The sequence below is a fragment of the Phyllostomus discolor genome, chromosome 6, assembly GCF_004126475.2.
Source record: "Phyllostomus discolor isolate MPI-MPIP mPhyDis1 chromosome 6, mPhyDis1.pri.v3, whole genome shotgun sequence".
Lineage (NCBI taxonomy): Eukaryota > Metazoa > Chordata > Mammalia > Chiroptera > Phyllostomidae > Phyllostomus > Phyllostomus discolor.
In genome coordinates, this window is record NC_040908.2 from 120,435,075 (window position 1) to 120,458,836 (window position 23,762).

At 38.4% G+C, this 23,762-nt stretch overlaps 1 protein-coding gene across 3 annotated transcripts in view; it reads left to right on the forward strand.

Moving 5' to 3' along the window:
• C2CD3 (C2 domain containing 3 centriole elongation regulator) overlaps positions 1-23,762 on the forward strand; it is a 123,074-nt gene that overhangs the window by 10,913 nt on the left and 88,399 nt on the right. For 2 of the 3 annotated variants that reach the window (XM_028515806.2, XM_028515804.2), the window contains exons 4-7: positions 4,588-4,811; positions 5,623-5,870; positions 14,842-14,974; positions 15,427-15,555. In XM_028515806.2, the coding sequence (XP_028371607.1) occupies positions 4,588-4,811; positions 5,623-5,870; positions 14,842-14,974; positions 15,427-15,555 (734 nt within the window). The remainder of the gene's footprint in view (positions 1-4,587; positions 4,812-5,622; positions 5,871-14,841; positions 14,975-15,426; positions 15,556-23,762) is intronic. The other variant, XM_036028819.1, reaches the window with a different exon arrangement.

Genomic DNA, 23,762 nt, shown 5'->3' on the forward strand with positions numbered 1-23,762 from the left:
AAGTCTGATAGAGACACTGGTGCTCTCTCAAAGAGCCAGTACAAAAAAATCTTGTTCACAGCCACTCACCCAGAGTTTCATTTGTTGGAGGGCAGAGCAGACTAGAGTTGTATGAGGAGAGGCTGGGGTTTATGGCTTTAGGAAGAGAGCTGAAGGGGCAGTGGCCAGGATCCCTGAGCTGAGGTCTCCCCCACCACACACACTATCTCTCTTAGGTGGAGCACTCTTCTACATACAGCATCAACCTGGAGGTATACAATAACTCTACCCTGCTGAGGAGTCAGCTGCCTGGGCCAGAGTGTGGAGTTCTGGGTAGACTCAGGGTGTCAGTGACTGAGTTGTGTGCTTGTAGGGGCCATTACCCCCACTTCCCCGTGAATGTTATTTGTGCCTCCCCCTCGTGGGAGATCCACTAGCGCCACTGTCTGGGCTCCAGGCAGCCCCACCCTCATAACACCTGATGTCTCTGCCCTCCTGAGATCTGGGCAGGATTTGGAATAGACTGAGTTGTGTGACTCGGAGGCTGGGCCACTTCCCTCATCATGCCCCATCCTGACCAGTACCTCCCCTTCATAGGACATCCACTAGCCTCAACCTCCCAACTCCCACAGTCCCTCCCCTGCTCCAAGCAGGATCTGGGGCAGATTGAATTGGGTGGCTCTAGGACAGGGGCCATTTTTCCCTCACCTTCCCAATCAGTGGAGAGCCCTCCCTTCATATGGCCAAATCTTGGTCATTTACAGCCTATTAAATTCTGTTGGCCTTACCCTCACAAATCCCTGAGACCCTACCCCACCATAAAGGTATGCAAGCACCCAGAGGATGGCAGCTAGACTTGGTATACCCTGGGACATTTGCCGAGTAGCCTCAGATGCAGCACTGGCACCAAGTTTGAACCTCTATCGATCTAGTAAACACCACTCACCCCTACCTCATGATGCACTGAGAACCTACCTTATGCAACTCAAGTATCACCAAAGGCTCTTTCAGTGACTGAGTCTAACAGGTGGAGGCAGATCTTAGGGTGCTTTGGTACTTTTGCTGACCTACCCCAAACCCAGTGCTGGTAAAAGCCTTGGTGCACAGCTTGGTCTTTGCTATACATACCCAGGCCCAGCAGAGGTGGCCACAAACAGTGGGTAGCTTTGCAGCTCCAAACAGGTTGCTCAGGGCCAGTCACAGGCAGTGACTCACATTATAGTTCAGTCCATTAGATATGATTAGGCATATTAGACCTGTACAGTGAGTACTATGCTAATTAGTCCACAGAAAAACAACTATGAAAGTCCATGCCTCCAGGAATGCATAATATAATCAGGATGAAAAATAAGCTACAAGTTACAAATACCTCCTGTAAGCCTATCTCTTTACTTGTTAATCCTCAAATTAGGATAATATACTTTTCTGACAGTTATTTCATCATATGAGCTTCTCTATTTGAGAAACTTAGCACAGCTTCTGGTGTGTAGTAAAGTGTTCAATAAATGGTAGTTATATGGATGGATAGATACAGAGTAAGTAGAAATATCAAGAAGGGAGGGCCATAGCATCTCTTCCTGGATACAAAGAAGTTTATACAGGGACTTCCAGTCAAGATGGCAGTGTAGGCAGACATGACTCACCTCTTTGCACAATTACATCAAAACTACAACTAAAATATAGAACAACCATCACTCAGAACTGTCAGAAATCGAGTTGAATGGAAGTCTGATGACTATGGAATTGAAGAAACCACATCCATCCAAACTGGTAGGAAGGGTGCAGACATGGAAGAAGCTGATTCCACATCCACGTGTGGTGGATAAAATTTGGGAGGGATGTCTGAGGTGTGAGGAGTCCCAGACCCACACCAGGCTCTTCAGCCCAGGGTTCCAGAGACAGGAAGATAAGCCCCCACAATTTCTGACTATAAAAACCATTGGGGATTGAGTCAGTGGAAGAAACTTATGGAGCCCAAACACTTCCTTTTAAAGAACCCACACACGAACTTACCTACTCTGACTCACTCCCTCTGAGCTCCAGAACCAGGGTGGCAGCTTGGAAGGCACCCATGGTATGTTGGCAGAGACTGAGGTGTCTGGAATCAAGGCAAGCAGAGGCAGAGGTCATTGTCCCTTTTCTGGGCCCTTCCCCCACAGAGCCATGAACCAAGCAAGCTGGTGCCATATCTGAGATTCCATCAACATAGCTAACACAGTTTGACCCACCTTGGACGTCTGCAGAGACTCTGCCCCACCCAACTTACAGGCCCACCCAAGCTGCTTTCCGTATGAATGGCTGGTCTTGGCCCCTGCTTCACAACTTCCTAAATCCTCTCAAACAAGCAACAGCTGGCTTCAGTGAGCCCCAGGCCCGACATTGTCAGCAGCCAGCCTAGATTCATACCTTGGCTTCACCAGAGAATCTTCAAGCCCAGCACAAGTAGCAGCCATCTCAGATTGCTTTATACCTCATGCAGGGTGGACCCAGGCAAAACACAGGGCAGGGGGCTGACCTTGGCCTGTACCACCTGGGAAACACCAGGGCCAGCACACCCAGTGAATAGCTACAGACCATGTCAGAACACCACCACCCTGCCCCTGCACAGCTGATCCTTCACGGAGGGCAGAGGTTGGTAGTAAGTGGTCACAGCCAATCCTTGCAGCTGACTGCCCTGGGTAAATCCCTCCCAGTGATCTGCCAACAGCAGCCAAGGCTCAACTACAAGAGGAGCGTGTAGTCAGCCTACATAAAGGGCACATCTCAAGTACCCAGCTTGGGTGATAGGGGAGGCTGTGCCACTAGATGCTACAGGACACCTACTACATTAGGCTACACTACAAAGGCAGGGAGTACCTGCCTCATAGCAGCTCTGCCTGATACATAGAAACAAACAGGGAGGCTGCCAAAACAAGGAGACAAAAAAACTTGGCCCACAAAGTAACAGCTCAAATGAAAGAACAGATCAAAACTCAAAAAAAAAAAAAAAAGAGCTAAAAGAAATGGAGATAAGCCATCTATCAGATGCAGAGTTAATAACGCTGGTTGTAAGAATGTTCAAGGAACTTAGTGAGGACCTCAACAGCATAAAAAGATCAGTCAGAAATGAAGGATACACTAATTGAAATAAAGAACAATTTACAGGGAGATAGTAGTGTGGATGAAAGCCAAGAGTTAAATCAGTAATTTAGAACATAAGGAAGCAAAAAACAACCAATCAGAATAACAAGAAGAAAAAATCCAAAAATGAGGAAAGTATAAGCAGACTCTGGGACAACTTCAGGAGGTTGGACATTCACATCATAGGAGTTCCAGGAGGAGAAGAGAAAAAGCAAGAAATTGAAAAGTTACTTGAAAAAAATAATGAAGAAAAATTTCCCTAATCTGGCAAAGGAAATAGACATGCAAATCCAGGAAACACAGAGAGTCCCAAACAAGATGGATGCAAAGAGGCTTCCTCCAAGACACATCGTAATTAAAATACCAAAGTTCAAAGATAAAGAGAGAATCTTAAAAGCAGCAAGAGAAAAGCATATAATTACCTACAAAGGAGTTCCCATAAGACTGTCAGCTGATTGCTTAAAAGGAACTTTGCAGGCTAGAAGAGATTGGCAAAACATATTCAAAGTCATGAAAAGCGGGGACTTACAGCTAAAATTGCTGTACCTAACAAAGCTATCATTTGGAATCAAAGGGCAGATAAAGACCTTCCCAGATGAAATTATATGAAATAAAGGGACTTATTTAAGAAAAAGAAAATCAAACTATGAATAATAAAATGGCAAAAATACATAACTATCAATAATTGAATCAAAAAAACAAACTAAGCAAACAAAGAACAGAGACAGAATCATGGATATAGAGAGCATTTTGATGTTTGCCAGATGGGAGGGGGTTGTGGGGAATGGGTGAGGAGGTAAGGGGATTAAGAAGTACAAAGGCGTAGTTACAGAATAGCCATAAGGATTTAAAATACAGTACAGGAAATAGAGTAGCCAAAGAACTTATGACTTGTGTATGTGAGCAATGGTGTGGGGATAGCCTGAGAAAGTAGGGGGTGCTGGCTGGAAGGGGGGTAAAGGGGGGAAAATCAGGACAACTGTAACAGTATAATCAATAAAATATAGTTCATAAAAAGAAAGTTTAGCCCCAACTGGTGTGGCTCAGTAGATTGAGTGCTGGCCTGGGAACCAAAATGGTCCCCAGTTGGATTCCCAATTAGGGCACATGCCTGGGTTGTGGGCCAAGTCTCCAGTAGGGGGCACATGAGAGGCAACCACACACTGATGTTTCCCTCTTTTTCTCCCTCCCTTCCCCTCTCTCTAAAAATAAATAAAATCTTTCTTTAAAGAGGTTACACAGAGAAAGTAATACTGAGGGAATTCTATATACAAAGGTTTAAGAGAGTGAATAGAAGGTACATTTAGACAACCTATTTAATTGATATATATAGAAGAGAGGAATGGGGGAGAGATAAGGGTTCTGAGGTCAGCAGGAATTCAAACTTGGTCCCATGAGGAATGGGAGCCATTAATTTAAAGTAAGCAAGGAACTTTAAAATTAGTCAATACTAAAGACAAGTTCTAATATATTACGTGTCTCTTTCAGGTCTCACTTGCCCTGGAACCTTTGTCAGAAACTTATGACAACCACCACCCTCTTCCTACCACTGACATGACAGAAAATGTCCTTTTGTCTGAAGAGGGATTCAGAGAATGTACTGAACCCAGCAATACCCAGTTTCTGGTTCCATCAAGACCTCATAGGATACCTACCACCACAGTTAGTGGAAAAGAATTAACAGCCAATAGTAGTAGATCGACCACTCCAAGGTAATTACCACACCTAATACCATTCAGTCTGTCAGCTAATTCTCACTGCACTCATAATTTCTATCTTTCGTTTTGTGATTGGGTAAAAGACTAAGGGTAGTCACTCATTTAGCAACTCAGTATTAAATACCCTCTGTGTGCCTCGTTCAGTACCAGGTGCTGGGGATAGTAATTATTAAGATAGAAAATAGTCATGACAGTGTAAAATGCAGGATAGGAAGTTCAGTCAATAATATTGTAGTAACCATGCATGGTGACAGGTGGGTACTAGATTTATTGAGGTGAATCACTTCATAAGTTATATAATTGTCTAAGCCCTGTGCTATACACCTGAAACTAATATAAAATAATACTGAAATTGAAAAATAAGATAAATTAATAAGACACAATTGCTCTTTTTAAGTACTGCTTACAGCCTAGTGAGGAGGGCAACATGTAGGTAAAAAAGTATATCTAAGTCATCTACAGATGAGATGTCAAGTGTCTGTGAGGAAAGGGGGGAAAGGCAATGTTTTGTGAAACAGAATGGAGTAAGAGGAATAGCTTTTGATTTTAAATAATTATGAAGCATTTGGTTTATATCAGGCTCAGCACTGAGCTCTTTATTTCATTGTCTCACTTTAGCCACACACACACAGTAGTAGGTAAAGCTTCTATTATTTTCATTTGAGAGGTGAAAAACAGATGACAAAGCCTAAGCTACAGTGGTATTGCTGTAAACCACCGACCCACTTTCTGTCTCTGACAAAGTGGAATGTTGCCATAATGGATAATAAACTGCTGATGTTTTTTTTTTTTTTTTTTTAAACAGGGGAAAGGACCACTTGTACTTTGCAGAGAACACTGATAAAATAAAGGACTCTTTTTTTGGACTAAAGCACCATCTTAATTCAGGACAGAGTATAGAGTCTATGACTGTGAAAGGCAAAGCCCCACAGAAGCAGATGTCCCTTCTCAACAGTTCTGAATTCCAGCCTCAAATTAGGACTGTTGCCAAGAGTCACAGTGACTCATGTGTTCTTCCTTCAAACAATCCCCCTACCAAGGACCTTCTTTCAGGTACGTATATATTTGTGAACTGAAACTAAACTGTATTTTGGGGATTGCACTATTTGTTGGCCATCCTGCAAAGAGAACCAGAATTTCTGTGTAAACTAAATAGGCAAATAAAAAGTGAGTAATTTTACTAGAGCCCAGAATTTCTCACTATTTAAAGGCAACTCTATAAAACCTCTGAGTTACTTCTAAATAGTAGGTGCTTATAATTGTAGGTTTAGGGAAGGAACCTGGTCACGGGGGAAAGCCTTTATCATAGAAAATTACTAGTTCTTATTTGTTCCCAAATAATTCAAGGCCAGTAAGGTTTCGTCTCATCATAAGCATTTACTTGTATGACTGTGTACAGGCTAGTACTAAACCAGTTTCACATTCTGAAAACTACTGGTCTCAGAGCGGGAACATTTAGTGCACGGCACCTGCTGATCTTGCACCTGGGAATTAAATATGATTTGCAGCCAAACAGAAGTAGAAAGGAGTCACTTTACCTATGTAAGGGCTTAGACTGAAATAAAAGAGCAAATAGCAACTGGATCAGATTACCTCATGTTAGGGAATGGTATAAAAACAAATGAGGCACCCTGCTCAGTGTTGCTCAGTTGGTTGGGCATCATCCCACAAAGCAAAAGGTCCGTGGTTCATAACCCAGGGCACATGCCTGGGTTAGCCGGGCCAGGTCCCAAATTGGGGCACACAGGAGAAGCAACTGATTGATGTTTCTCTCTCAAATCAGTATTTCTCTTCCTCTCTTTCTTCCTCTCCTCCCCCTCTCTAAAAATGAATAAAGTCACCCTGGTTGTTGTGGGTCAGTGGATTGAGCACCAGCCTGCGAACCAATGGGTCACTGGTTCGATTCCCAGTAGGGGCACAATGCCTGAGTTGTGGGCCAGGTCAGTTCCCCTGTAGGGGGCATGTGAGAGGCAACCACACATTCATGCTTCTCTCCCTCTCTTTCTCTCTCCCTTCTCCTCTGTCTAAAAATAAATAAAACTTAAAAAGGAAAAATAAAATCTTTTTAAAAAATGAGATAACTTACACTACACTGTTATGATCTATTATATATCTCTGTGGCATTGGGAGTATGACAGGAATTTGTCTCCATCCTCACAAGTAAAATTTTCAAAGTAGAATATTTACAGTATTAATAGAAAAGTCTTTTAAATAACTATTTGGGTACATAATTTATATTAGTAAGAGTACTTTTTTTAATGAAGAAATTTTATTTATATTTGTTAAGCTGAAATGTCTATGATTTGCTGTTTTTAAATATATACTCTGATTCTGTTAATTTTACTCTTTAATGTAACCTAGGCTGCATTAATAAGAAAATTGTCCCACTATACTCAGCACTTATCAGCTCACACCTGAAATATTTTATGTAGACCTGGGCACCACACTTTCAGAAAGGTAGTTGTACACTCATTAAGCAATTATTGTTCAGCATCTGTTAAATGTTTGGCATTCTTCTAGGTGTCAGGGATACAGCAATTTAAATTAAAAACAAAACCAAACAACGCAAACTCCTGCCTTACGGATCTTATGTTCTAGATGGGAAGACCAATGATAAACTAGATAAATAAGTATGTGGTATTAGTTGGAGATACTAGCAATGGGAAAATATGAAGCAAGGAAGTGCAAGGAGGGAATGTTAGTTTTGAAACCAGAAAAGGTGGCATTTGTGCTGCTTGTCACCTACCAGACCCAATAAGCAAAGACAGGGATCGAATCTCTATGGGCGCTTTATGCAGAGGGCTGGCAATCTGAGAAGATGATGGTTTGTGCCCTAACAGAGTGTCTTAAATTCCATTTTAAACTGACTCTTTTTATAAGGAGAAGAAAAATGCAGATAGAGGGTTTGGAATTCAATGGAAAAAAGTGTAGGTAAGGAATTTCAAATTCAGGAAAGAGGTTAATCAGATAAAATCTGCAGTCCAGTAATTTCCCTAACATCCCTTCATCCTCTGACAAGTGATTTTCTTTATCTGTGTCCTATATCCTGTGTCCTGGGTGATTTTCTTTATCTGTGTCCTGGGCAGTGGACTGTCTCTCCCTGAAACACAGTGGCTCGGATACCACTTTGATTGCTTGTGGTCTCTTCTGGAGCACAAAGGTCAATTACCTGTGGCCTCCTGGAGTCGGGGGACCATACCAGCAGTTCCTGAAACAATAGCTTTTTATATGCATTAACTACTAAGCTTATTAACTATTGCGTTAAACTTGAATTTTCCAACTCTTGAGTCCCCCATCAGTTTTACATAGGTTGACGATGGTAAGCCTCATTAAGAAGGTAATAAGAGTAAAATCTAAAAATGAGTTCCTTCTAACAAAAGTAGGCTGGTGAAGGTGTTACCAGACAGGGGCTTGGGCCTGGAGTGGGTCTGCCTCATGCCTGCCAGTAGTGTGTGGGTTCTTGACTTCATGTAGGAAAGAAAGATTTCACAACACACGTCCAGGTGAGTTTGAGAGTATGTTTATTAAAGCTGGGGATAGTGAAACAAAGGAAGAGCTGGCTTTAGGTAGAAGAAGCAACAGGAGAGAAAAAGAGGAAAGGGAGGCTTTGGAGACAGGTTCAGGGGGTAAGCCCAGGATGAGCTGCGGTTGCCTGCTGTCCTCTGGTTGCTAGTCTCATGGGGTCATTAGAGTTTAGGAGAAAGACAGCAGAGATACAAAGCATGAGTGTGTTCTAGCAAAAGTGCTTTGTCTTGAGACTTTTTATCTTTCTTTGACCACCACAATCCTAGGAGGGTCTTAACAGAATATTCATTAGCTTTTCAGGTGTGTCCTTTGATAATGTGGATTCATCAAAATGTGTGTATAGAGGGATCAGGGTTGTTTTTCTGATTAGTTTTATTTTTAAATGATGTTATCAAAGAGGGACTAGGACCAAGCCTGGTTTTCCAAGGACAGTCTGGGATATGTAAACCATTTGCTTCTAAATGTCCTTGGTTAGGGGAAATAAAACCTTGCAATTCATTAGATGGCTGGAAACTGCTCAAGTTGTTTGGCCTTGCTTAATTATTTTGTTTTAGTTTCCCTTGTTCTACTTGTCAAGGAATTTCCCTAGCTTCTCACTATTCTGCCTCAAAGGGACCACCAAGAGATATTTATTTAGCCTTGAGAAAACAACTACCATTTATTGAGCTACTGTCATGTGCTAGCTCCTGTGCCAAGTGCCTTATACATGTATAAGCGCCTTATCATAAATATAAAAGATTACATATATAATTTTTAAAAAACCAAGTGAGGTAAGGATTTTTATTCCCATTTTAAAATGAAGATCAGGCTTAGATTTAGAGAGGTTCTGCCTTGTGAAAGAGGGAGATGTTCCTCAGCTCTAGTTCATTATTGTATCCTGAAATAGATTTGATGTTAACCTAGGCCTGCTTTATATTTTTCTTATTTTAAATCAAAATGTGCTAGCCAACGGTTCAAGCCAAACAGTATATGCCAGGCACAATCCATGGTCTGCCAATATGCAACTTGTTCCATAAGATTTGATGCAGACTCCAGCCCACCGGAGTCTGTGTATTGTGGGTGAGGCAAACAGATTCACACAGACTGTCGAGTCCTGTGGAAAAAAAGGGACAGCATGGCCACTCTCAAGAGAGGAGAGCGCCCTGACCCTTGCCTGGACAGGCTTTTATTGCTTTCCAGTCGCATTACATCACAGAAGGTTCTCATTATTTTTAAATTTAGTTAAGTGATTACTTCTTACAGATAACAAAAAAAGAAGAAAAAGTTGCAAATGCAAGGGAACAATAGACGTAGGGAGTTGCTTCAGAGATATACATTAAACATCTGAAGTCTTAACTCTAGGTGAGGGAGTTTTAGCAAAAGCAAGCCTCATAGCAGGCTAGGTACAATGCAGGCCTGATTCCCCATGGGAAAGACGACCTGCACACCTGCCTCCCGTGTGCCGCCTCATATTTGATCAGTTTTCCGGATCAATGCTGGGCTACATTTGCCACATCCTGCTGATCAGTTCCCGATAAGACTTAATAGAATCAGTGGGTTTAAAGATAAACCAAGGCAGATTATGACTCAGTGTGAGTTAGTAGTTCAACTTGTGCAAAATGAGAAAGGACAGCTTCAAGAGGTAGTGAATGCTTTATCACTAGAAATGGTCAATCAGGGGCTAGGTAGCCTTCTGATGGGACTTTTCCAGATTAGATTAAACCATCAAGTAGGCAGATATGATCTTTAAAGTTTCCTTCCAACCACAAGATTATGAAGTACTGAGATTAAGTGGGTCACTCTAGTAAGTAGGTCTAGACCTGAGGTCATGGGAGGGATAGAACAAATGTATAAACTTAATTATCTTCCTGGTTTTACTTTATTGTACTGACATCACCCCATAAAAGGGGGTACAAAGCTGAGTTAGTCACCCAGCTAGCATTTATGAAACACTAACTATACATTTGGCTTCTAAGAGTTGGGAGTTTGGAACAGATGGCAAGAAGTTGGAACAAAAACCAAAAAGCTTTATACCTCCCTGTGTTTTAGCAAGAGCTGTGCCTATCACATATAGGAAATGCACATGGGAAACATTTGTCCTGAACTCACTCAATTGCCCTTCATTTGTGTTCAGGAAATGATTATTGAGTTGAGGTGCAGGAGGATGCCATGACACCTCTTATAGTGTAGGTACCAGCTTCCTCTTGAGATGGGGAGAGAAGATATTTTTGTTCTCATCTCTTGGACTTTAGAGAAGCTTTTCTAAGAATAGCTGTTTCAATAATGAAACTTCTTGGAGGCCAATAAATGGACCACCTGTGCTCAAATTTTTTCCTACTTGTTCTCCTTAATACTTATTTCCTTTTTAAAACCTGCCTTTGGAAAGTATCTTTTGTGTGCCTGTGCTGTATCAGTCACTGTTTTGAGTAATGGGTTTAGAATAATAAATAAGATATAGACCCTGACCTTAAGAAATTTAGTCTTATAAAAGGAAAGACTCTAAAGCAGAAACAGTATAATATGTGTGATAAATGCATTAGTGGAAGTATTTAATAAAACATTTTATCAAATGCCTGATATGTATCAGGCACTGTAACAGGCACCAAAGATACAAACACCAATAAGACCTTGTCTAAAAGTTGATGGAGTGAGATAGACAATTAAATACCATGTGATAATTTTTGATGTAATTAAATATCTGGAGCTTTGAGAGCACAAGGAAGTATTGCATTTAAAGAATTGGAAGTAGTTTAAGTATGGTTAGATCATAAAGTACCGAGGCTATTTCTCTGTTTAGAAATTTTTTAGGTATCAATAGAAAAACTATTTTTCTATGTGGGCCTAAAATCAAATGAAGTTTACTATTGTCACTGTTTATCATTAACTACTTTATTCATAAAACATTTATTGAGTGAACCCACCTCATCAAAGAACTTTGAAATATGGTTGGCCAAAAAGTTCATTTGGTTTCCCTGTAAGATGGTTCTAATAGCAATTAGTTGTCTTTAACTTCATGCAAAACTGTTGTATTAGATTGTATTGTAACAGCTGTCACATCAGTGTGCTTTTTAAAAATACTTATCAAAATTGGTGAATTTTGGTGTAGCCATTTTAATACTGAAGATGGAAGACAATATGCAACATTTTTGGCATATTGTGCTTTATTGTTTCAAGAAAGACAAAAACACAACTGAAAAACAAAAAAAGATTTGTGCAGTGTATGGAGAAAGTGCTGTGACTGATTAAATGTATCAAAAGTGGTTTGCAAAGTTGCATCCTGAAGATTTCTTGCTAGATGATGCTCCATGGTAGGGTAGACCGTGAGAACAATCAACGTTATGCCATAAGGGAGATGGCCAACATACTCAAAATATTCTAGTCATAAAGTTATTGATGAAAATGAAAAATGTATCTCTTATTTTCTGGAAAAAACCATACAAACTTTTTTGGCCACCCAATGTATCAAATAAAGCCAAGTACCAACTAGAAACTAAAAGGAAAAGGGTTTCCTGTCACATGGCAAGCTCCTTTAGCCAAATTTTTTAATGTTAGCCCACTGTTTGGGGGGTGGTTTTTTTTTTTCACCTTTTCTCATTAAATAAACAAGACAGGCATTTTCTGGGTGAATCCCAATGAGACTTTTTTTTTTTTAATTGAAACAAAAATACAATGAATTCTGAATGGAATATTGTGTGGCCATTATTTACATAGAAAAAAGTTAATTTATGTAGTTAAGTGAAAAAACAGTCACAAAACAGTGTACATAATATATATCAGTTTACAAAAGAAAAAATTTCTATATATAAGTAAAACACTGGTACATGTATGCATAGATTAAAAAACTACAGGTATACCTCACATATATTGCGGGTTCAGTTCTAGATCACCACAATAAAGCAAGTATTATCCTTAAGGAAGTTATATGAATGTCTGGTTTCCCAGTGAATATAAAATTATGTTTGTACTATTTTATAACCTATTGAAAATATGCTATTAAGTCTATTTTTTTAACAGTGTACATTCCTTAATTAAAAAATGCTTTATTGCTACAAAGTGCCAACCATAGTTTAAGCCTTTAGTGAGTTGTAAACTTTTTGCTGGTGGAGGGTCTTGCTTCAGTGTTGGCAGTTGCTGTCTGTTTAGGGTGGTAATTCCTGGAAGGGTTGGTGTGGCTGTGACAACTTCTTAAAATAAGACACCAGTGAAATTTGCTACATCAGTTGACTCTTCCCTTCTCTTGAACACTTAGAGGCCATTGTAGGGTTATTAATTGGCCTAATTGCAATATTGTTTTCTCAGTGAACATGTAGACTTGAGGAGAGGGAGAGAGAAAGAGGGGAACAACCTGTAGATAGAGCAGTCAGAATACACACATTTATTGATTAAGTTCACCATCTTATATGGATGTGGTTCATGATGCCCTAAAACAATTACAATAGTAACATCAAAGATTACTGATCACAGGTTACTATAACAAATAGTAATGAAAAAGTTGAAATTCTGTTACAATTATCAAAATATGACACAGACACAAAGTGAGCAAATGCTGTTGGAAAAGTGGCACTAATAGATTTGTTCAACACAGGTTCCCACAAACCTTCAATTGTAAAAAACAGTATCTACACAACACAATAAAGTGAAGTGCAGTAAAATGAGGTATGCCTGTATAAGGAATATATCAAAATGTTAGCAATCCATATTCTCGGGTTTGGAATTGATAGGTCTTTCAGTTTCCTGTTGCTGCATAACAAATGACCACAAACTTAATGGTTTAAAACAACATCCATTTATTAGCTCACAGTTCTGTGGATCAGAAATTCAGCAAGGTATGGTTGGGTTTTCTGCTTAGGGTATCACGGGCTAAAATCAAGGTGTTAGCCAAGCTAAATTCTCATCTGCAAGCTCTTGTAATTTTTTTTCAAGGTGATTCTTGTTGACAAAATTCTGTTCCTTTCAGTTGTACAACTGAGGTTCCATTTTCTTGCTGGCTATCAGCCAGGGGCTACTCTCAGCATCTAGAGACAGCCTCCATCTTTTGCCACATGGTCCCTTCCATCTTCAAGGCAGCATTGACAATTTTTAATCCTCTATATCCTTCAAACTCTGACCTTCCTGTCCTGCAAACAGCCAAGAAAACTTTGTTTTTAAAAGATTTGGGACCACCAGTAATCTTCCTATATTAAGGTTGACTGATTTGGAACCATAATCACACCTGCAAAACCCCTTAAGAGAAATATCAGAATGCGTGTTTGAATCACTGGGAGGAAGTATGTGTACACGAAGGGCAGGGGATGGCAGGGGATGGGGTGGAACATCTTAGGATCCTACCTAACATGATGGGTGATGTTTATTTTCTTTTAGTTTAGTTGTATTGTCACTAAATTACACATTCATTGAACATAACGATATTTCAAGATTTGGGGTTTGTTTGTTTTTTTAGTTTTTAAGCTATATGTTTAACTGTATACAAACAAATATTAGATGCTTATAAATCTCTTTAGCTTGTTTTTTCTTTTCTTCTTGGCCTGACCACCATATCTTCTTTATTTAGAAGCTATAAAACTCCAGATTGGGAGAGACAGGTACTTGGTGTCTACTCTCACTCACTCTGAACAACTGTGGAACCTCAAGAAAATAATACTTCCCAGTATTCCTTAGAATAATACCACTGGTCCTAAGCTTTTAAAAGAAGTCTAAGAATAAAGTGGGGTCATATGTAGTACAGTGGTTAAAAATCATCTACTGCATGCATATAGGCAGATTGCTTATCCTCTGTGCCTCATTATTTTGCACTTGGAAAATAAAGAAAATAGTAGTACCTAACTCAGGATTGTTAGGAGGATTAAATGAGTTAATATGTGTAATATACTTAGAGTAACTCCCACCACATGGTACGAGTTCAATAAATGTTATCTGCTTAATTATTGTTATTGTTGTTTAGGGATGGGGTAAATTTTACCTATCTAAAGTCTGAAGACTTCCTCCTGACTTTTCTTTTAACCTGTGGTATGAACTTAGAAAAGTCACGGAATTTTTTTTGGTATTCTTTTCTTTATGAAAATACAAATTTAGAATAGGTTATCACCATGGATCCTAAAAGTTTAGCTAGTATAGTTGTGTTTCTTGGATAATAATGACATTAAAACTACTAAAAATACTAAGAGAATACAATAAGGTATCTGAATACAAAAATAATATATTTACACATTACCAACCTTATTATGTACAAACACCAGTTGGAAGAGTCAATGCATGTATACAATGGCCCCTGCAAAGAAGTCAGTCTCTTCAAAAGAGAGACTTCATTCACTGCTGTAATATCAGCATCTAAAACAGTTAACATATTAGAAGCTCAGTAAATATTTGTTGCAAAATGAATGTCCTGAAGGTATTATCAAGCTAGTGGAGGAAGGCAGCCAAGTAAGCCATTATGGTACACTAATAGAAGCAAAGGTGCTAAATATTGCAGGTATTTCTGCTGGATTTTAGATTTTTTGTGTTCTATTTTTACCCTCTTTAGCTCTGTTGGAACAAGGCAGTAAACTACGTAACGCCATGGTGGTTTCTGCAATGAAATCAAGCCCAGATACTAGCATGTTGTTGGATGAAGTTCATCCTCCTATGAAGGAAGATTTTCTCAGATCATCAACCCAGTAAGTTACAGAATAAACAGAACCTCAAGAGTTTATTTCTTGATAGTTGTTAACATCTGTTTTTGTCAGGTTATGGACTAAATAATTTCAAACTGTTCAGAAAACAATTCTTAATGTGGTGGAAAAGAAGCCAAACTAGAAATTAAGACACTCAAAATTTAGACCCAGCACTTGCACTTACTAAACATGCAAATGGCTCAATTCTTTGCTCTCTCTGAACCAACATGCTTATATATAACATAGGATATTCTCTCCTCCATGTCTTAAAGAAATGAAGTGAGATTCAAATGTAGAAAAGGGTTTTGTAAATTGTGAAGTTTTATGTATATTTAAGATAGTTACATCTAAAGTATGTTAAAATTTCCCTGTTGAACCATCTTTTAGCTCAGTTAATTCTGACTTATATTTTTTCTGTATGTCAGCCACTTAGAAAGTGTTTTTCCACACCTTAGAATCAAAGCCTTATCTAAGAATCAATTTAAAGACCATGTTGAAGATCACCCCCTCCCTGCAACTGAGAATACATTTTGGAAACATGACACAAAAGCTGATACCAGAGCCATACAGCTGCTATTGGGCAGGTAAGAGCTCTTAACTAGCTTTCTTTGTTTTAAGCTCTTCCTCTAAATCATTGTGTATATTGTTCCCAGACTTATCTTCATAAAGTAATAGTTCCTTAGAAAAACCTGGACATTCCCTTGCTTACTTGTTAAACACTAAATAAAAATTATTATTCATTACCCACTAAATAAAAATATAATCTTTAGCCTATTATTCTTAGCCTCACTTACAGAAAGGTCTTTAATCCACCTTTCCATTCTTTTTTCTTTTGCCTGTGGGGAAAGAAGAGAGAGAGGGGGAATGGAGTGCTCCCTGGAGGGAGAACACACCCACCTTTCCATTCTTAACCTCCCAGCTCTATCCTCTACCCCTGTGTTAGTAGGGTGTAACGAAAAGATCACGGATTTTACATAGACGCAAGTTGTAATTTGGGGTCTACCACTTATTACCTATGTGGCTTGCACAATTAGGCAGGAAAAAATAAATAACAAGGTTGCAATTGGAAGAGAAGAAGTAAAATTATCTCTAGTCACAGATGACAAGATCTGATATGTAGCAAATCCTAAAGAATGCGCTAAGAAATAATTAGAACTAATTAATTCAGGAGGATTGCCAGATATAAGATCAATATTTAAATATCAGTTGATTTTTTATATACTTGCAATGGATAATCCAAAATGAAATTAAGGAACAGTTTATTTATACTAGTAGCATTGATAAGAATAAAATAGTTAGGAATAAATTTACCAAAAGTACAAAACATAAACTCTGAAAACTATAAAACATTGTTAAAAGAAATTTAAAAGATCTAATAATTGGAGGAAAAATCCCATGTTTATGATTTAATGCAATCCATATAGAAATCCCTTATAGAAATTGATGAGCTGATTTCTAAAATTCCTATGAAATTGCAAGGGACCCAGAATAACCAAAACAATCTTGAGGAAATAAAAAGGAGGAGGACCTTTTTATTCCCGTTTTTAAACTTCCTACAAAGCAACAGGAGGATTCACATTCCCCTGTTTTTAAACTTCCTACAAAGCAACAGTAAACAAGTCAATTTGGTACTGGCATAAGAACAGACATATAAATCAATGGAACGGTCTAAAAATAAACCCATGTGTCTGCAGTCAACTGACTTCAACAAGGGTATCAGGATCATTCATTGAATAGTCTTTTCAACAAATGGTGCTAAGACTGCTGGCTAGCCACACATAAAAAAAGTGAAATTGGACCCACCTCAAATCATGTACAAAAATTAACTCAAAATAGATCAAATAGCTAAACAGAAGAACTAAACTATAAAACTCTTAGAAGAAAGCATAGAGGTAATCTTTATGACCTTGGATTTGGGAGAGGATTGTTAGATATAACAGTGAAAACATAAGCAACAACAAAAAAATAGGATAAATTAGAATAAATTAAAATTTAAAATGTACTTCAAAAAATAATATTAAGAAAGTAAAAAGACCACAGAATGGGAGAAAATATTTGTAAATCTTTTTTCTGATAAATGACATATCTAGAATATATAAAGAACCCATATAATTTAAGGATTAAGAGACAAATAATCCAATTAACAGTACAGGTAAAGGATCTAAATAGATATTTCTCCAAAGAAGATATTCAAATGGCTGATATGCCCATGAAAAGATGTTGACACCATTAGTTATTAGAGAAATGCAAATAAAACCCATAATAAAATGCTACTTTATAACCACCAAGATGGCTAGAACCAAAAAGTCAGATAATTGCCCTGACTGGTGTGGCTCAGTGGATTGAGTGCCAGCCTGCAAACCAAAGGGTTGTCGGCTCAGTTCCCAGTCAGGGCACATGCCTGCATTGTGGGCCAGGTCCCCAGTGGGGGGCATGCAAGAAGCAACCACACATTGATATTTCTCTCTCTCTCTTTCTCCCTCCTTTCCCCTCTCTAGGGAAATAAAATCTTTTTTTTTTTAAGTTTACAAAAAGTCAGATAATAAGTATTGGTGAGCATGTGAAGAATTTAGAACCTTCATATATTGCTGGTAGCAGTGTTGAATAGTCTTTTCAACAAAGTATTATAGCCACTTTGAAAGACAGTCTGTCAGTTCCTCGAACTGTTATACATAGATTTGCCATATGACCCAGCAGTTCATCTCCTAGGTATAAACCCAAGGGAAGTGAAAACAAGGCCATGCAAAAACATGTACCTGAATTTTCATGGTAACATTATTCATAATAGTCAAAAATGTTTATCAGCTGATGAATGGATTTTTTAAAAGTGGTATTTCCTTACGATGGAGTATTATTTGGCCATAAAAAAGAAGTAAAGGACTTATAACATGCTGCAGTGTGGATATACCCTGAAGACATGCTAAATGAAAGAAACCAGTCACAAAAGAGTATAATTTGTAGTCCATTTATATGAAATGTACAAAATATACAAATCTATAGAGACAGAAAGTAGATTAGTGGCTTAAGGCTGGGTATGATGGATGGTCATAGTGGTAATAGCTAAAGGATATGGAGTTTCTTTCTGAGCTGATGAAAATGTTCTAAAATTCCCTGTAGTGATGGTTTATTCATATTTGTAAATGTACTAAAAATGTTAACTTTCTCACTTTAAATGGGTGAATTGCATGTAATGTGAAGTATGTCTAAATAAAGCTGGTTGAAAAAACATAAGATCAGGAATCTAGCAAAGTGAATAAAAAGACAGATCAAGGTACACAATCATGAATTTTCAAAATATTGGGTATGCAGAGACAATCTTAAAAACTTTCAGAAAGGAAAGAATAGTTATATATACAGTATCAGAAATTGGAATGACATATTCCAGAGAGTTGACCAACATGGTAACATTAGACACTTTTCAGCTCTCCTCCTCCCATGGATGCGCCGAACGTACAGCTACACAGAAAGCAATTCCGCCATAAGAGATCCAGAAGGTAAATGAGCAACTTCTACACATCAGACAAATGAGAAAATAACATCAAAATGAGTAAGAAAGGCTGAAACACTCTCGCCATAAACCCCACCCTGCAAAGTGTCATACATTCAGGAGAGAATCCCCAACTCCTAGCTTCTTCTTGAACAAAGGATTTCGACCTCACCTGTAGTGCCTCAACTTTTTAAATTCCCACCAGAGAGAGATGGGCTCCCAAAACATGTAGCTCTGAAAACTAATGGAGCTTGTATCCACGAGACTTAATACTGTAATAAAGAAGTTATTCTTAACAGGCATGCAAGCACTCACCATGATGCCTGATACAGAGCCAGACAAGGACACCATGAGAAAGGAGAATGATAAGCCAATATCCCTGAAGAACATAGATGCAAAAATCCTCAACAGCCTTGGCTAGGTGGCTCAGTTGGTTGGAGCATCATCCCTATATACCAAAAAATTTAATCACTGGTCAGGGTGCATATGGGAGGCAACCAGTTGATGTTCTCTCTCATGTTGATGTATCTCTCTCTCTTTTTTAAAAAGATTTTATTTATTTATTTTTAGAGAAGGGGGAAGGGAAGGAGAAAGAGAGGGAGAGAAATATCAGTGTGTGGTTGCCTCTCACATGCCCCCCTTTAGGGACCTGGCCAGCAACCTAGGCATGTGCCCTGACTGGGAATCAAACTGGTGACCCTTTGGTTCACAGCCCATGCTCAATCCACTGAGCTACACCAGCCAGGGCTGATGTATCTTTCTCTCTGTCTTTTCTCTCTCCCTGCCTCCTTCCTCTCTCTCTAAAATCAATAAACATATCCTCAAATGAGGATTTAAAAAAATCAACAAAATGTTAGCAAATCAAAACCAACACTACATTAAAAGTATAGTACACTGATCAAGTGGAATTTAGTCCAGGGATGTAAGGATGGTTCGACATCCACAAATCAATAAATGTGATACACCATATTAACCAAATGAAGGGTACAAATCATAATCTCAGTAGGTGCAGAAAAGCGCCTGTCAAAATTCAACACCTATTCATGATAAAACCTTAATAAATTGGATATAGAAGGAACATACCTCAATGTAATAAAGGCCATAGATGACAGTTTCACAGCCAACATCATACTTATAGGAAAAACTAAAAGCATTTCCCTCAAGATGAGTAACAGGACAGGGATGTCCGCTTTTACCACTCTTATTCAACATAGTACTAGAAGCTCTAGACACAGCAATCAGACAAGAAGAAGAAATAAAGGCATCCAAATCATAAAGGAAGAAGTAAAATTGTCATTATTGCAGATGGCATGATACTGTATATAGAGAACCCAAAAGATTCCACCAAAAAACTACTAGAACTGATAATGAATTCAGTAAAGTGGCAGGATACAAAACAAATATTCAGAAATCAGTTGCATTTTTATACACCATTTATGAACTAGCAGAAAGGGAAATCAAGAAAACAATACCATTTACAATTGCATGAAAAATATAAAATACCTAGGAATAAATTTAACCAAGGATGTAAAAGACCTGTACTCAGAAAATTATGACACTGAAGAAGATAAAAATAATTGGAAGCATATACCATGATCATAGAGAGGAAAACTTAACATCATTAAAATGTCCATACTACCCAAAATAATCTATAGATTCAACACTTCCTATCAAGATACCAATGGCATACTTTACAGAACTAAAACAAATACTTCAAAAATTCACATAGGACCACAAAAGACCCTGAATAGCCACAGCAGTCTTGGGAACGAAGAAAAAAGATGGAAGAATCATACTCCCTGATGTCAAACTATTGCAGAAGGCCATAGTAATTAAAACAGTATGATACTGGCATAAAAACAGTTATATAGATCCATGGAACCAAATAGAGAGCAAGAAATAAACCCACACCTTTATGATCATTAATATTTGACAAAAGAAGCAAGAACATACAATGGAGTAAAGATAGTCTATTTAATAAATGGTATTGGGAAAACGACAGATACATGCAAAAAAATGAAACTAGACCACCTTATACCATCTACAAGATTAAACTAAAAATGGATTAAAAAACTTAAAATGTTACACTTGAAACCATAAAAATCCCAGGAGAAAACATAGGCAGTAAAATCTCGGACATTTCATGTAGCAGTATCTTTTGTGATAGGTTTCCTCAGACAAGGTAAACCAAAGAAAAAATAAACAAATGGGACTTCATCAAACTAAAAAGTTTTTGCAACAATGAAAAGACAACCCATTGAATGAGAAAACATATTCGCTAATGATACATTTAATAAGGGATTAATACCCAAAATTTATAAAGAACTTACAAAACTCGTCCTGGCCGGTGTGGCTCAGTGGATTGAGCACCAGCCTGCGAACCAAAGGGTCACTGGTTCGATTCCTGGTCAGGGCACATGCCTGTGTTGCAGGCTGGGTCCCCGGAGGGGGGCACGCAGGCAGCAACCACACACTGATGTTTCTCTCCCTCTCTTTCTCCTTCCCTTCCCCTCTCTCTAAAAATAAATAAATAAAATCTTAAAAAAAAAAAGAACTTACAAAACTCAACACCAAAAAACCCCAAACAATCTAGTAATAAAATGGGCAGATGACCTGAATAGACACTTCTCCAGAGAGGACATACACAGATGGCCCTTAGGCATATGGAAAGATTCTCAATGTCAGTAATGATCAGAGAAATGCAAATTAAAACCACAATGAGATATCATGTCACACTTGTCAGAATGGCTATCATTAGCCCTGACGGGATAGCTCAGAAGATTGAGCCTCCCCCCGCAAAGCCAAAGGTCACCATTTCAATTCCCAGTCAGGGCACATACCTGGGTTGCAAGCCGGTCCCCAGTTGGGATGCATTCCAGAGGCAACTGATTGGTGTTTCTTTCACACATTGATGTTTCTCTCCTTTTTTTCTCCCTCTCTTCCCTTATCTCTAAAAATAAAATATTTTTAAAAAATATAAAATAGCTATCATCAATAAATCAACAAACAACAGATATTGTTGGTGAGGATGTGGAAAAAAGGGAACACTTGTGCACTGTTGGTGGGAATGCAGATTGGTGCAGCCACTGTGGAAAGCAGTATGGAGTTACCTCAAAAAATTAAAAACGGAACTGCCTTACAACCCAGCAATTCTTCTGGAAATGTATCTGAAGAAAACCAAAACAAATTCAAAAGAATATATGCACTTCTATGTTCATTGCAGCGTTATTTACAATAGCCAAGTTTTGGAGCAACCCAAGTGTTCATCAAAGCAGTGGTACACTTACACAATGGACTACTATTGTAAATAAAGAAGGAAATCTTACCTTCTGTGACAGTGTGGATGGACCTGGAGAGCATTATGCTAAAGTACAATAAGCCAGTCAGAGAAAGATGAGTACCATATGATTTCACATGTGGAATCTAATGAGCCAACATGCAGATCAGACAGATCAGTCAAAGTCATAGAAACAGAGATTAGAAAAAATGGTTTCTGGAGGGCAGGAGAAATGGGGACAGATTGATAAAGGGGCACAAACTTTCAGTTCTAAGTTGAATAAGGTCTGAAGATCTAATGTATAATATGATGACTAGGTAACTAGTTGATAACACTGTATTGTATAGTTGAAATTTGCTAAGAGAATAGAACTTAAATGTTCTCACCTTTCCCACCAAAAAAGCAAATATGTGAGGTGATAGATGTTTTAATTAATTCAATGGGAAGAATTCTTTCACAATTTATATGTATATCAAATCACATTGTACACTTCTAATATTTTATAAGTACACTTGTCAATTATACCTCAGTAAAGCTAGAAACAAACAAAAAACTTCCACCAGCTCCATGGAAGACAATGGAGAAATACTTACAGAATTCTAAAAATTCTGAATTTTTTTTTTTATTGTGACCTTCAAACAAACACCCTCTCTGCTTAGGGAGGGGACGTCCCGGCCCAGCCCGCTCTGGGCTCCTGTCTCTGGCGCGTTCCGGGGTGGTACTGTAGGTGATGGTTAGCCATAGAAAATTCTGAATTTTTACCATCAAATTTCATTTTCAATCAAACTATCAATCAAGTTCTATGGTAAAGTGAAAATGTTTTCATGCCACCAGGAAGCTCACTTCTCTTGCACTGTTCCTTGGGAAAGCATAGAGTGATACTTTTACCACAGGAGAATAAAGGAAGAAAGCATATGGCATGGAGTCCAAGAAGTAGGGGATATAACACCAAAAGAGAAAAGGAGGTTTAAGGTTTGTGTCATAGTAGAAAATAAACACTCCTTGTGGGAGCTGGGCAGGGCTTAACTAGGAATATTTCTATTTCCTAGTGAGGAGCGTGTGTGTAGATGGAGATACATCGTGTTTGACCAAATTGAGAGGAAATTTTCAATTGTCTTGGAGAGTTAGTTCAATAATGAAATAGTAATAGGCACATAGAAAGCTAAGTAGATGAAAATTAAGGCAGTTATTAAAACAAGTAAAACTAGAAGTTAAGAAAGTAAAAAATTATACTTGGCTCTGACATAATATTAAGCCTGAAGATTAACTGCCAAAAATTATAATATAACTAAATTGAGAAGATGGGTGAAAAGGAAATCTGTGTCCAAGAGTGGTGGTATAAGAGTAGATTCTTAATTTTTCTTAATAGGAAGTCTGTAAGTCTTTTAGAAAAGTGAGAAATCAGAGAGTGTATGCACCCCAATGTTCATAGCAGCACGATTTACTGTAGCCAAGTGTTGGAAGCAACCAAGATGCCCATCAGTAAATGAATGGATCAAAAAACTGTGGTACATTCACACAATGGAATTGTATGCAGCAGAAAGAAAAGAGGAGCTCCTACCCTTTGCAACAGCATGGATGCAACTGGAAAGCATTATGCTAAGCGAAATAAGCCAGGCAGTGAAAGGCAAATACCATATGATCTCACCTTTAACAGGAACCTAAACAACAAAACAAAGAAACAAGCAAAATATAACCAAAGACACTGAAATACAGAACAGGCTGACAGTGACGAGGGGAGAGGGGAGGGAATTTCAGGGGAAAGGGGGAAGGGTTTACAGGAACAAGTATAAAGGACACATGGACAAAAACTAGGGGGGTGGAAATGGAAGGGAGGTGGAGATGCTGGGGGGTTGGCTGGGATGGGAATAAAAGAAAAGTGTACTTGAACAATGATTAAATAAAATTAAAAAAAAGAAAAGTGAGAAATCGGAAAATAGTCATACGCATGTGTTACTCAATAATATAAAGATAAATACCAGAAGAAATATATGAGTGAGTTGAAAGTGAGGAAGCAGGCTGCTACT